Genomic DNA, 15,566 nt, shown 5'->3' with positions numbered 1-15,566 from the left:
TTGTCTTTGAGAGGTGAATGCAACATACCTGAACTAGTATCCTCATAAGCCAGGATAAAAGGGGCCTCTCACTGTTCAGGGCCAAGGTGATCATCACAGAGCACAGGCTGTCAGTCTGCTATGGGAAACTTTTTTTGGGTAATGTCAAAACAAAACAGAAACTCCATGACTTTATCTCAGAAAGAGGCAAATGAAACACATATGACTTCATTTGACTAGGGGAGGTTAGAAGCACACTTTGAACACTGACAGCATGTGTGGAGCCGTATGCTGAAATGATGGGAAGGATCGTCTCCTCTTATGACTCAAAGAGGAGCAGATGGTCTGTGGGAGCGGATAAGGACTTTTCCCTCCTGGGTGGAGAATGGCACCATGCTGGGGACTAGAGGTGGCAGGGGATGGAGGGGTCGCCTGAGTTTGAAGCCCAACACACACCTGGATGTAAAACAGGACGAGTAGTTGGGAGAGCAGCTCTGTACTCAATACTCTGTTGAGGCCTTACATTTAACATGCTGTGCACTAATGGTAAGTGTAAGGTAGGACTAGTCCACACGGTATGGTTTGTAAAAGCAAAAAACTAGAAATTATCAACATGTCCAAACAAATGGTTAGTTGATCATGGAATATCCATAACCTGGAATATTTTGGAGCAGTTAAAAAAAAAAAAGACTTTCGTGTGTCAATAACAGCACAATCATCAGGATTACCCAGGGTGGAAAAAATTAACACACGCACTGGTGTGTATATACTTATACTTGATGGATGCTTCCTTGGAAGTGAATCATCTCTGCGTGGGGTGTTATACCACAGACACCATGGCGACATCTTCCTGGCATCCAGCACTGGGAGCGGCTCCTCTGGTTGCATCCACAGCCCTGAGGACAGCAGCTGCCTCCTGCGTTAAGTTCTCCTTCTATCTCTCCTCTGGAAAACTGCTGGTCAATCCTACTAAGGCTACAGTGATGTTATACAACATCCAGTGATTTCTATCAATCTCTCTCTTTTTTAAACAACTGAGAAAAGATGCAACTTGTATATCATAAAATTCACCTTTTTAAAAATGTGTAATTCGGTGGGTTTTAGTATACTCACAAGGTTGTGCAACACCACCAGTATCGAATTCCAGAACATTTGCATGACCCCCAAAAGAAACCCCATAAGCAGTCACTTTCCATTTTCTCTTTCTCCCTCAGACCCTGATAACCATTAGTCTACTTCTTGTCTCAATGTGCACACGTGCCCAGTCGCTTTAGTCATGTTTGACTTTTTGTGATCCTATGGACTATAGCTTGCCAGGCTCCTCTGACCAGGGATTCTCCAGGCAAGAATACTGGAGTGGGTTGCCATGCTCTCCTCCAAGGGATCTTCCCAACCCAGGAATTGAGCCCGTGTCTCCTGAGTTTCCTGCATTGCAGGCAGTTTCTTTACTGCTGAGTCATCGGGGAAGCTCTCTTATCTCTATAGATTTGCCTATTCTAGATGTTTCAGATAAATGGAATCGTACAACATTTCCTTTTATGTCTAGCTTCTTGCAGTTAGCATGGTGTTTTCGAGATTCATCCACTCATGTAGCAGGGGCCAGTGCTTCAGTTCCTTCTTATGGCTAATGAATATTCCATTGTATGAATATAACACATTTTATTTACCAGTTCATCTGTTGATGGACAGGGGTTGCTTCCACTTTTTGGTTTTTAAGAATAATGCTACTATGAACATTCCTGTACATGTTTTTGCATGAACTTAATGTTTTCATTTCTCATGTAAACTTCAAAGTGAAACTCTGGTTTGTATGGTAACTCTATGTTTAAACTTCTGAGGATCTGCTGGACTGCTTTCCAAAGGAGCCGAATTGTTTGATATTCCCGCCAACAGTGTATGAGGGTTCTAATTTTTCCAAATCCTCATTGTCCTTTCTGATTATCTTTCCAGCTGGCCTAGTGGTAAAGAACCCTCCTGTCAATGCAAAAGATGTAAGACACTTGGGTTCGATCCCTGGGTCAGGAAGATCCCCTGGAGGAGGACATGGCAGCCCACTCAGTATTCTTGCATATAGAATCCCAGGGACAGAGGAGCCTGGGGTCACAAAGAGTTGGACACAGCCGAAGCGATTTAGCACAGTCTAGTTTAAGTATAAAGTAATATTTCACTGAGGCTTTGATTTGCATTTCCCTGATGACTAATAATGTCAAGCATTGTATGTGCTTTTTGGCCATTGTATATCTCCTTTGGAGAAATGTCTATTCAGATCCTTTATTATTGTTATTATTATTATTTTTGCTTTAATTATTTTAAAATTTAGTTATTTGTCTTTTTATTGAGTTGTAAGAGTTCTTTATATATCCTAGATACAAGTCCCTCAGAATTATAATTTGTTTTCTCTTATATATATAATATAAAGTGTATTATAATATACTTTCTATCATTCTTTAGGTTGTCTTTTCACTTTCTTGATGGAGTTCTTTGAAACACAAAAGTTTGAAACTTATAAAGTCCAATTTATTGATACTTTCCTTCTTTGATTTTTGACCCTTCTTAGGTGTCATATCTAAGAAACTGTTACTTAATCCAAGCTCATGAAGACTTATACCTATGGCTTTTTCCCCTAATAGTTTAATAGCTTTAACTTACATTTAGGTCTTTGATCTATATTGAGTCTGTTTTGGTATGTGATATGAAGCAGAGAGTCTGATTTCATTCTTCTGCATGGGGATATCCAGCTGTACCATGCACATCTGTTGAAGAGAATATTCTTTCTCCCAATGAATAGTTCTGGCACCCTTGTCAGAAACCAACTGACTGGACTTCCCTAGTGGTACAGTGGATAAGAACCCACCTGCCAATGCAGGAGACATGAGTTAGATCCCTGGTCCAAGAAGATTCCACGTGCCATGGAGCAGTTAAGCTCAACTACTGAGCCCGCATGTTGCAATACTGAAGCCTGTGTGCCTAGAGCCTGTGCTCCACAAGGGAAAATACCGCATTGTGAAGCCTGGGCACCATAACAAAGAGTAGCCCCTAGGGAAAGAACTGGCACAGCAACAAAGACCCAGTGCAACCAAAAGAAAAAAAAAAACCAAAAAACTAAGTGACCGTGAATGGCAGTGTTTGTTTCTAGATTTTCAATTTTGTTCCACTGATCTACACGTCTGCCCGTATGCCAGTACCATGCTGTCTTGATTCCTGTAACTTGGTTGTTTATTGTTGTCGTGTCCAACACTTATGACCTCATGGACTATAGCCTGCCAGGCTCTTCTGTCCATGGGATTCTCCAGGCAAGAATACTGGAGTGGGTTGCCATTTCCTTCTCCAGGAGATCTTCCTGACCCAGGGATCAAACCAGAATCTCCTGCTTGGCAGGCAGATTCTTTACCACTGAGCCACCTTGGAAGCGCACTGTAACTTTGTAGTAAGTATTAAAACAGACGTATGAATACTCTGCTTTTGTTCTTCAAGATTGCTTTGGCTGTTCTGGGTCTCTTGAATTTCCGTATGAACTTTAGGATCAGCTTGTCCATTTTTGCAACAAAGAAAAAAAAGACTGCTGAAAGTTTGGCAGGGATTATGTTGAATCTGTAGATCAGTGTGGGGAGGATTGCATCTTAACAACCCTGTCTTTCAATTCATGAACACAGGATGATTTTCCATTTATTCAGTTCTTCAATTTCTTTCAACAGAGTTTTATAGTTTTTAGTATGTTTTGCACTTTTGTTAAACTTATTCCTAAGTATTTTATCATTTTTGATGTTATAAATGAATTCGTCTTTTAATTTCCTTTTCAGATTATTATAGTGAGTGTAAAGAAACACAACTGTCTTAATGAATAGGTAAAGAAGATGTGGTACATATATACAACGGAACACTACTCAGCCCTAAAAAACAAAGATTGTCATTTTGCAGCAACATGGATGGGCCTAGAAATTAACATACTAAGTGAAGTAAATCAGACAGAGAAGGACTAATATTATATGATATCACTTATAATGTGGAATCTAAAAAGTAGTAGAAATGAACTAATTTATAAAAGAGAAACAGACTCATAGATACAGAAAACAAACTGATGGTTATCAGAGGGGAAGTCAAGGAGAGAGATAAATTGGGAATTTGGGCTTAACAGATAAACATTACCATATATAAAGTAGATAAACAATAGGATTTACTGTATAGTGCAGGGAATTATAGTCAATATCTTGTAAATAACCTAAATGGAAAATAATGTGAAAAATATATCTATCTTTCTTGGGCTTAGTGGTAAAGAAACTGCCTGCTAGTACAGGAGATGCAAGAGATGCCAGTTCAGTTCCTGAGTCAGGAAGATCTCCTGGCAAAGGAAATGGCAACCCACTCCAGTATTCCTGCCTAGAAAATCCCATGGACAGAGGAGCCTGGTGGGCTAGAGTCCATGGAGTCACAAAGAGTTGGACGTGATTGAGCACACACATGAGCACAGCATCTCTCTCTCTCTCTCTATATATATATATATATAAAATCACTGAATCACTTTGCTGTACACCTGAAACTAACACAGTATTCAATTAAAACAGAAAGAAGCACAACCATGTTTTGTATACTGCTCTTGTATCTTGCAATCTTAATGAACTTGTTTATTAGTTTTAACAGTGTTTGAGGTGGATTCTTTAGAATTTTCCATATAGATTATGTCATCCACAAAAAGATAGTTTCACTTCTTCCTTTCCAATGTGAATGTCTTTTATTTTACTTTCTTAGCTAATTACTTTGACTAGACCCTATGGTACAATGTTTAACAGAAATACAATCCCTCTTTTTTATCCCTTCTCTCCTCAACCATTGACTTGAAAAGGGGAGGAGCCTCTATGAAACTGGGTTTTAATGCGTAGTAAGATTTTTTTTTTTTTGCTATTTGTTAATATTTTGGGCTACCCTTGTAGCTCAGTCAGTAAAGAATCTGCTTGCAATGCAGGAGACCCAGGTTTGATTCCTGTGTCAGGAAGATCCCATGGAGAAGGAAATGGCAACCCACTCTAGTACTCTTGCCTAAAGAATCCCATGGACAGAGGAGCCTGGCAGGCTACAGTCCATGGTGTCGCAAGAGTCGGACATGACTTAGTGACTAAACCACCACCAAGATATTTTTCTTTTGTGTCTTTGCAGCAGCTTCAGTCAAATAGTTGTACAGCTTTTGTCAGTCATTCTTGATCAAAACAATTGGCCAAAACACAAACTAAATGCAAAGCATGAGGGAGACATACGAGGAGTAAACAAATAATCTGTAGAAGAGAGTCAATTTAGGATTACATGAGATTACAGGCCAAAGTACTCACTGGTTCAGAGTTTTTCTGAATGGCAAATTAATACTCATTACCCAAGAATGTAATGCAGATAGTGCTAGAATTGGCTGAGGGCATGAGATATCCTCAGAGGATGAGCAAAATAGGAGTGAACTATTATAGAGTGGTTTATGTAATATAGGAATTATTTTTTAGGAAAATATTTCATAAGCAAGTAGTGTTATAGTGAATCAGTACCCCACAGGGTTGCAATATAGAAAAATTATGCACATATGCTTATAAGGCTTATTTTCCAAAGGATTCACAAGACAATATGATTATCTCAGGGTGAGGACTACAGTGGTAGGGATGGAATTTTATGCTTTTCTAACAAAGGTCCATCTAGTCAAGGCTATGGTTTTTCCAGTGGTCATGTATGGATGTGAGAGTTGGACTATAAAGAAAGCTGAGCACAGAAGAATCGATACTTTTGAATTGTGGTTTTGGAGAAGACTCTTGAGGGTCCCTTGGACTGCAAGGAGATCCAACCAGTCTATCCTAAAGAAAATCAGTCCTGAATGTTCATTGGAAGGACTGATGCTGAAGCTGAAACTCCAATACTTTGGCCACCTGATGTGAAGAGCTGATTCATCTGAAAAGACCCTGATGCTGGGAAAGATTGGGGGCAGGAGGAGAAGGGGATGACAGAGGATGAGATGGTTGGATGGCATCACCAACTCAATGGACATGGGTTTGGATGGACTTTGGGAGTTGGTGATGGACGGGAGGCCTTGGCGTGCTGCGGTTCATGGGGTCGCAAAGAGTCGGACACGACTGAGTGACTGAACTGAAACTGAAACTGAGTTTTCTTTTTTTTTTAAACATGGTTAACTAGTAATGCTTATCAACTACTTTATTTCTTCTTTATGTTTTTCTATATTTAAAAAGAATGTAGTCTACTAAATGCTATTGCAAAAAGAAACATCAGGTACATTACATATGTAATTATGGGCCTATCAAAGAGAATTCTACCCCACCCTTAGAAATACTTGAGAGATGAGTAACCAGAGAATGGTCTGAAGAATGAAGAAGGAAGGGTTATTTGAGTCAACTATTCAGGATGTGTCTGTCATCTTTGCTGGGTAAAAGAAGTGTGAGCTGAGGGTGTCCCTCCGCCCTCAGGAACTGAGTGGGCAGCTCAAGGGGGTGGAGCTGGCCTTTGAGACAGGAAAGGGCAGGGTCTGTTTCTGGTTGGCTGGGAGCCCCTCAAGATTTTCAGAAAATGCTGGCACAGGTACAGCAATCCCCTGTCACGAAAGGGTAGAAGCAGTCTATACAGCTAGCTACCCAGCATGTGTGATTCAAATTAAAAACAAACAAACAAAAAACAGGAACAATGAAGCAGACAGGGATAACGGGCTGGAGGGGACTTTGAGCCTGAGTGATGGAGGGTGGTGGGCAAGAGTTTCAAGACACAGATATCGAGAACCTCACGGGCCAGTGCTAGTGGTCTGAGCTCGGGTGAGAACTCTTGAAGGCCATACACCAAAGAATGTTGTTCTTCTCAGGGCTGTAGTCAGATTCTGCATAGAGGCCGGGGAAGCTGTACAGAGCAGAGCCAGAGGGGACACCAGGGTGGCCCTTATGTAGAGATTAGACCAGAAATAGGTTCCCAGCAGTCTTAGAAGCATTGCCAAGTTAATTCTTTCCTCAGGCTGTTCATTTGAGCATCTCTGTTTAATGTTCAGATTTTTGGGGGGTGGGAGGGAGGGTGGAGGCGCGGTGTGCTTGCTTTTAATCTTACCCTTTCTATTTGTAACCAGGCATTCTTCTACTTTAAAAAAAATGGGAATTCCCTGGCAGTCCAGTGGTAGAAGCTCTGAGCTTCCACTACAGGGAGCTCAGGTTCAATCCCCGGTTTGGGAACTAAGAACCCACATGCTGTGTGAGGTGTGGCTAATAACTAACTAACTAAAAAAAAAAAAATTCTCTTAATTTCTTAGCAAAATTAACTTTGGAACATTCTAGCCAACTGCAAGTTTGTGAGGAGGAAAGGTAGGTGTTTCTAGGCTCTGCTTGGTAAAGAGACAGGAGCAGGGTGCCTCCGTGGTCGCCAGCTGGAGGGTGGCAGCCACGAAGGAGGAGACAGAAACCAGAATAAACCAGGAGAGAGTGAGGCTGGCCATGGGGCTGCGTCCTTGAGCCCTCTGTCACTTGTTGAGCAAGCATTTACCTGGTGCCAGAGGGTCTAGATGACAGTATCTAACATGTGTTGAGTATTTACTATAGGTTGAGCCAAAGGAAATTCACAATAGTCAGTCATTTTAGATGTGTCAAAATGGCAATTTCCCGTGATTTAGTCTAACACATGTATTCTAAATGATTTACATGTATTCATCACATTTATTGCTCAAATTCACCTATAAAATGGAAACTGTTGTGTTACTATTCCCATTCTGCCGTGAGGAGCTAAGATCAGTCTGGTTGTGTACCTCTCTCAAGGTCACATAGCAAGTAGTGGAGTCACCACTGGACTTAAATCCAGGCGTTTGGCTTCCAGGCTGACTTAACCCTATGCTACTTTTCCTGGGTTGAGAACTGAGCACTAACGAGCTCTGGAGACTTTAGGTCTGCATCCTCAGACGATTTTTTTCTAAAAAGAGGCGGGGTAGACTAGGTCTTGGCCAAGAAGGCACTGGGACTGTAGCCCTTCACCTTGTTCAAGTCATAACAAGCTCCACAAAGCTCACGTATTCAACCAGTTCCTTTATCGGGTCGGTCCTTATCTAGGATCAGAGACAGCTTTACATCCTTTTATTAGAAGCAGTCTTGAAGCTGTATGGACATTTCAATCAGTTTTGAAAAACCCCAAATGAGCGACTCATTCAAAGCCTTAGACCATTTAAGAAGAGGGTCCCAAACTCTTCAAATCTCAGGTCTGTCCTGAAACAGCCATCTAATTCTTTCTGGCCTCTCTACACTCTCTCTCTGATTATACGTTATCCCAAAGGCTGGGTAATCTTCCCAGAATGCTATTTTCACTATGTCATTCTTGGAACTGAAAAAAGTTTCCCACTGCCTAGACAGTCACATGCAAACTCTTGAATTTGGCATCAAAGGAACTCCATTACTCAGCCTGGGCCACCTTCAGTCTCAGAGGTTCTTAATGGTTCTCCTAATCAGGAAACCCATTTCTCACTTAATGGCTATGTCCACAACCAATTCACTGTTTATGCCTGCCAGGCTTTGCTCATTGAGCTCCTTTCCTTTCACTGCTTTACTAGCATCAGTGCAGTTTTCTCTTACACTCCAAGCTCAAGCCTCACATCTTCTGAATGGCCCTTTCTAACTAAGCTTACAAATATTAAACTCTTAGCTCTTTGAATTCTGAAGATGCAGCCTAGAATTTGTTTATCTACTCTCTTGTGAACAATATTTCAACTCTCTGTATAATATACAAAGAAACTCAGACAGAGATCATGTTGTCTACAACATTCACTTCTTCAGCATTTATCAAGCACCCAGCATTTAGTATTCTTGCCTGGAGAACCGCTATGGACAGAGGAGCCTGGCGGGCTACAGGGAGAAAGAAAGAAGAAAAATGAAGATGTTAGTTGCTCAGTTGTGTCCAACTCTTTGTGATCCCATGGACTGTAGCCCACCAAGCTCCTCTGTCCATGGGGATTCTCCAGGCAAGAATACTAGAGTAGGTAACCATTCCCTTCGCCAGGGGATCTTCCCAACCCAGGGATCGAACCTGGGTGTCCAGTATTGCAGGCAGATTCTTTACCATCTGAGCCACCAGGGAGAGACTGTGTCATATGGACAATTCAGCATTCACATCTGATCTTTAAGAGAGGGCTGGAGGTTTAGGAGCCTGCAGCACAAACGAGAGGTGTGGCCAGCTGTGCCAATGCCCCACTCATAACCCATGGGACCCTTTCATCATCTGTGTTCACATAAGCTCTCGGCATGTTCTCTTGACTCTGTCAGATGTGACCCTCAGGTTGCCTGAGCCTATTTTGCCTATGAACACAAGGACCAGAAGCACCTGGAATGTATTTCTTTCTCAGCAATGATGACAGGTGCTGGAACATTCACTCTCTGGGCTCCCTGCCCCTGATGAGGACCATTCTGAAGCTGACCCACACTGCTTCCAGGGCACTCCTGTATAACCTGACTTGATATCATGGCACCTGGCTTGGCAGTCCATTCTCCCTTCCATTTTCCCCTTCTGAGACTTCTTCCTAACAAATCTCTTTGACAAGAATTTCATGTGCTTCAGAGGAATCCCCACTAAGAGAAAGTGTTTAAATGAAACCACTCCAGGAGGATGAGCAGTCAGGAGGGGTCCTCTAGGGAAGGCCAACTCTAAGTACAGGAAGATGAAGACTGTGAAGGAGATGGAAGGGGGATGGCAGACGGGACCAAGGAGAACAAGAAGAGCGCAGCCATGAAACAGAAATTTCCAGAAGGAAAGAGTTATTAACAGTACCAAACAAAGCAGAGGAGCCTACTACGGTAAGATTAAGAGGCGAGGAGCCTGATGAGTTAAGCCTAATAAGGTAAACTATGTTTACAGAATCTGGTGATCATAAGGGCACAGGGCCCTTAGGAACAATTTTCCCTAGACTTGTGACCCCAGTTCATGTCCAAAGTGATGGGAACTTCTTCCTCCCTTGGTATGCCAATCTTCCTTCGCGTCTCTCTTATAGGCAGAGGGGTCTAAAGCTCACTCAGATATGTAGCTCTGTGATATGCATCAAGGCATACTCATTTCTAGTTCTGTTTCTAGAACCGGACATTTCTCTTTAGCTGTACTGAGACTGTCAGGTTGGCACTCAGACATCTGAGAGGTCAAGATAGACATGGATGCTGATGTGCTTATAGAATCAAAGGCTGGTGGCTTCAGTCTTTTCTTTGGGGCAGGAGCAAGAGAAGGAAAGGAGGGAGGGGAAGGTCTGGAATAGATACCAAAGGCAACACAGAAGGGAGCTGCCCAAGGAGGAGTGAAGGGATTTATTTGTGCCTGCAGGGCCACTGAAAGAAGAATTCCGGGGAGTGTTCAAGCTCAGGGTGGAGGAGCAGTGGTGAAGACTGACACTCTGGGCTGGAGTTTTTCCATGAGAAAGGCTTGTGTGGCTGTGGATGGACACGTTCCCACACGTGGGTGGGAAAAGATTGCTGTGTTCTTGAAGGATTAGAAATAAGAATTTAAAAAAAAAAAACTTTAAAGGTGAAGACTTCATGCATTCTAGAGAAGGTTTACGCATAGGTTTTTAAGGGAAAAATGGAAAACTGTGCTTAGGTACTGTGCAAATTCAAAGGACTCATGGCAGGAACATTCCATTTTGGCCATAGAGTTACAGACTTGAAGGGTTTCCTCTTCTTATGGGATGTCTTTGTAATGGGGGGGGGGAGCAGCGAGGGATTCACGAGGAAGATAGGAAAAGAGCTCACATTTCTCTAGAACCGTATCAACTGTGGAGGCAGTAGTTAGAAAGAGCCACGTCAGACTCTGGGCTTGTCAGCACCTCTTCAACGTGATATATTTTAAGGTTTTCTCAGCACGAGTTTGACTTTTAACAATGAATCCAGAAAAGGGGGAAGTGGTACTAAATCACAAACAATAAAAACCAACAGAGATTTCTTCTGACCCTGCCATCGGAGCTCTTCCATCCCGCTGGCCAGTCGTGATACGCTAACTGAAAGCACTTGGAAGAGGCTGGATGCAGCTATACCCTGGAGACCAGAGGCATGGGAGCCTTTCAGAAGGCGCCTTGCTTGTCAAGAGTCATGGCTGCTACACTGGACAAGGGAGGGGCTTTTAGGCCGGGGACTGGGGAAAGGAATAGGAGAGAGTAAAGCAATGGCCGCCAGGCAGAGGAGAGTGGAATGGCAGGAAGATCAGGCTTTGCAGAGTGGACGGTTCTGCCCGGGGTGGTGGAGAGGTGAGGGAGGGTCTGGAGACAGCCACTGGGGGCTCGTCTATGGGAAAGGCATTTTAATAATTAACAAATGAGAAAAGGCATGGAGCCAGTAGTAATGTGACCCTAGCCTTTTGAAACTATGCCTTAGGAGCCTGCAGGCACGTGACAGGCTCCCCAGCCAGTGAAGGCTGAGAGAGATAGGAAAACACAAGGAACTGCTGTAACCAAATAAAACTTACCACTAGGTCGATTTAAGACACATTTGATGAGAGCTGTAATTCAACACTGGGAATATGGAAGGTACAAATGGAACAGGTCTTATAAATTACTGAAATTAGCAAGTCAGAGACAAACATAATTTTAATTTTTCTCTTCTCACTTTGTTAATACTCCTTTAATATCATCAACACAATACTGAATTTGCTGTTTCCCTATATTGACTGAAATAATCAGATACAGTCTTATGTGTAAAAACACAAAGATGCTTTGGTCTAAGAAGTCTTTTTTCAACACAACCTTCATGTCCTTCCACAGTTCAAGATGCCTGGAGTTTTCTTTCTTTCTTTCTTTCTTTTTTTTTTTTTTTACTGCAACTAAATGCTATATCGAGTTCTTCAGAGGCAGGAAGATAGAGTAGGAAAAAGAGGATTATTTCAACCCCCACTCTGCTCTTAATCAGCTATATGATGTTGGACACCTTAACCAGTCTTTCAAAACCACGAGTCACCTAAGTGAAGATGTGAAATAGCCAGCAGGAGAGGTGAGGAAGGACCAGCAGTGAAGCAGAAGGTAATCAAGAAGACTGTGACACAGAAGCCAAGAGAAGAAAGTGTTTTTAGAAAGAGTGGTCAACCATGTTGAAAGTTGTTGCAAAGATAAGTTGAAGTTTCCGTTGCATCTGGCAGTGTGAAACTAAGACTTCTAAATTGTTCTTGGTCCATTATTTCAAGACCATGGGGTATCTTCAAAGACAGGGGGAAAAGATAGCATCTTTGATGATCATTTTATGAGACTTCTTTCCCAAGGTCTTATTTTTGTATTAAAACAAAAATCTGAGAATAAATTTTTACAATCCTGGTTTTTCCTTTTCATTTTCTGTCATTCTAGGTTCTCTGTGCCCATTTAAGGGAGAATTCTAAGGGATGGGAGTAAACTAAACTGAGACTATACAATTCAGGGCAGGTTCAGAAACATTTCCTCTTCATTGTAAGTGCATCTGATAACAATATTTTCCATACTGATGTGCAACACTCTTTCAAATGCACTCATTTCATGGTTAGCCTAAATTTAGGCAAACACAATTTCTGAATACTAAGACAAACAAATGCCATAATAAGCCTTCTAGCACAAGGGTCTAAAAATAGTGTATTCCTTCTCCCAGCTCCATACACAAAGGAAAAGCTCTTGGATGTCAGAAGTTCCATGAAGCCCCGAAACAAGGCTCTCTGCATGTGTGTACTGACTTCCCAGTGGACATCTGGCTGTTTATATGTTGGGAACACATTTCATCAACTAACTTTAGTTATAATATCCTTACCCACTCAGGATGGTCTGTGGTCATTCCGAACTGGAAGCATCGAAGGGACTTAGAGACTTGGAAAGTGGGGAAGCTGAGTCTTGAGAGCCTTGAGTCTTGGCGGGATTGGTGAAATTACACAGCTCACACACCAGTCTGTTCCTGTATCAGCTGTCTTAAAACAAACCTCCCAGGCCCTCACCTTGCTCCTCTCCCAGCACAACTCCTCTCACAAAGTCCAGACTCAGTGTCTCTGCTTCCTGACCTCCCATTCACTCTCTACCCACTCCAATCTGACTCCCTTCTCCACAACTCATGAATAAATGCATGCATGTCAAGGTCACCAACATCTTTCATGTGATCCAAACAAAGGTCACCTCTCTCTAGCCCTTTTACAACACCCCTCAGCAACATCTGACACCCCACTTCGCCTTCTTGACTCATTTTCCTTCCTGGCTTCCATGACTCCTGGCCTCTGGGTTTTCTCTACATTGATTTTCCCAGTTTCTCTGCTGACTCCTCATCTTCCTCCCAACCTCTTCTCTCACTTTTTTTTTCTCCCTGGTGATTTCAACGGGCTCAGAATTGTAAGTATCCATAGGGTGAATGTTTCAGTCTCTCCACTGAGCTCCTCACTTGTAAACCCCACTGCATTCTCCACACTGAATGTCTATTTGGCACATCACACTTAACAACACGCAAGACCGAAATCTTTATTCTTCCCTCCAAAGCCTGCTCCTCCCAAAGTCTTTACCATCTCACCAAATGGCATCACCATCTGTCTACCCAGCTGCTCAAGTCAAAAGCCTAGAAGTCATTCTGGACACTTTCATTTTCCTTTTCTCCATATTCAATAGACCAAAGACCTGCCAGTTCCACTGCCAAAGCATGTCTTAAACAGGCCTGCTTCTTGCGTCTACCCCGCCGCCGCCAGGACCGCTAGTGTGGACCACAGCAACTTCTAACCCTCCTCCTTGCTCTTCATCTGCTGCCTGCAATCCACGTCACACAGCGGCCAGGGAAGCAGAGTCAAAGCACCAGACAGATCAGATCCTCTGTCCTTAAGGCCCTGGAGCAACTCAGGACAAGGCCAGATGATCCAGCTCTCACCCGCCTCTCCCGACCTTCCAACTGCACCACCACCGACCTTTCTTCCTCAACCCCAGCATGCCAGGCCCTCTCCTGCCTGCAGGCCTTGGTGCTCCTCCAAGAGGCACTCCCCACCCTCCCTACTATAAATCTCCGGGTTCCCTTCGCATCAGCTTCTCACTGCCTGTAACTAAGCTGTGCACACAAGAGGGTCCCTGATAAGTGAAAGTTCTGAGAGAGCGGGGACCCTATCCACGGTGGCCATGGGTGTCACCATTCTGGCAGCTGAGGGAAAGGATGCTCATAGTGGCACTGGGTGGGGAGGGCAGGCTCCTGGCTCCTAAACAATGGATGAGTCAGCTGATGCCTGCGGTTAGTGTGCGAGGGAAGACATCTCCCTGGGAAGAGCGGCCACACCCAGCGCTGCTGCACAAAAGCACTGGTTAGCCTCGCTGGGGTCAGGCTGGGCTCGGCATTTCCCTCAGACCTCGGCCTTAGTGTGCAGTCACTGCAGAAGGGGGGTTTTTATTTAAAAACAAATGGCAACAGAACTGGTCCAGGCAGGCTTCTACCCAGGCGGTAGACTGGCCCTAGGGGCTGCCATCTAAAATAAGGGGCGATTCCTGGATGGCCGCCTTCCCACCTGTCTGACTGCAGATTCCAAAGGCTTGGCTCCAGTCAACAGGGGGGCAGGAGGAAAGCTTCTGTTGCCATAGTAACCACAGTGCTCCTGGGGCCTAGGCTCAAGGTTTCAGATAAACAACTATCTAGAGAAGTGAAGAAAAGGAGAGGAGAGAAACCAAAAAAAAAAAAAAGGTGAAATGGCGAGAAGTAATCCTACAAGTGTTGCAAGACACGCTCTGAAAATAAAACCAGGGAGCCAAGAGTAGAATCCTCCCACCAGCACGGGAGTGGCCTCCTGCCGGGGACCCAGCCGGAACAAAAGGCCCCATTGACACAAACATCTGTTACTACTAAACACTTAGGAATCAATATTTTCCTAAAGGCTTTTTTTTTTTTTTTTCTTTTCTCCTTTTGGCTTTAAAGGGTTACTGTCTGCCAGGCTACCAGACCCTCACCTTCTCCAAGTCCACGGTCACCATGTGAAGTGACCATTAGAACTTCAAATGAAGAATTTGATCCTGGAAATGGCCCTGTGCTAGTTTTTTTCCTGAACACAGACACCAGGAAAATGTCAGAAGGCAAATCCAAACCCACGCCCTGAAAGACTTAAAATGTTAACAGTCACATCCCTGGGAGGATGAGTAATCTAGCCCAATTTAATTTAAAAAGGAAACCCAGCAGATTTAAGAGATGGCCTGGATGTGCCTTGAAGGGAAGCAGGAGCGTGATAGGGAGGACGGGAAGGTGACAGGATCATGGGGGCTTTACCTCAACACCTGCATTTCCTCCGGGGAGTTCTGCACCTCGTCCTGGAGGCGATGCCAGCGCAGGCAAGCCCTCAGCTTCTGCTGTTCCCGGGCCTCGTGGGGGGCCAGCTGCTTGGAGCACAGACGCACAAACACACATGCACAAAACACAGTCACTGCTGTCCTCTGCAGAGTCAGAGCCGCCCAATGGAGCTGCGGGCTTTGTTTCAGGGGGGATGGCACAGACAGCCCCCACTGCGCCTCGTGCCCCATAGGGAAAGTCCGAGGGCCAACGAGGTCTTTTAGGTCCTCAAACGAAGAACCAGCCCGCCCTCCCGCGCTGCCTGTTTGGGAGGTGCCCCCTGGTCCGACAGCCTCCCCCTCCACCCCCCCGCCCCGCCCCTCATCCTGCCCT

General features: G+C 44.0%; 1 protein-coding gene across 3 annotated transcripts in view; it reads right to left on the bottom strand.

Annotated features, from left to right (window-relative positions):
- Positions 1-15,566, bottom strand: part of LOC120867013 (aminopeptidase O (putative)) — a 418,141-nt gene that overhangs the window by 142,282 nt on the left and 260,293 nt on the right. For all 3 annotated transcript variants that reach the window (XM_040245140.1, XM_040245125.1, XM_040245132.1), the window contains exon 7: positions 15,174-15,280. In XM_040245140.1, coding sequence (XP_040101074.1) covers positions 15,174-15,280 — 107 coding nt within the window. The remainder of the gene's footprint in view (positions 1-15,173; positions 15,281-15,566) is intronic.

The sequence above is a fragment of the Oryx dammah genome, unplaced genomic scaffold (genome assembly GCF_014754425.2).
Source record: "Oryx dammah isolate SB20612 unplaced genomic scaffold, SCBI_Odam_1.1 HiC_scaffold_1, whole genome shotgun sequence".
Classification (NCBI taxonomy): domain Eukaryota; kingdom Metazoa; phylum Chordata; class Mammalia; order Artiodactyla; family Bovidae; genus Oryx; species Oryx dammah.
This window is presented reverse-complemented; position numbering and strand designations above follow the sequence as displayed.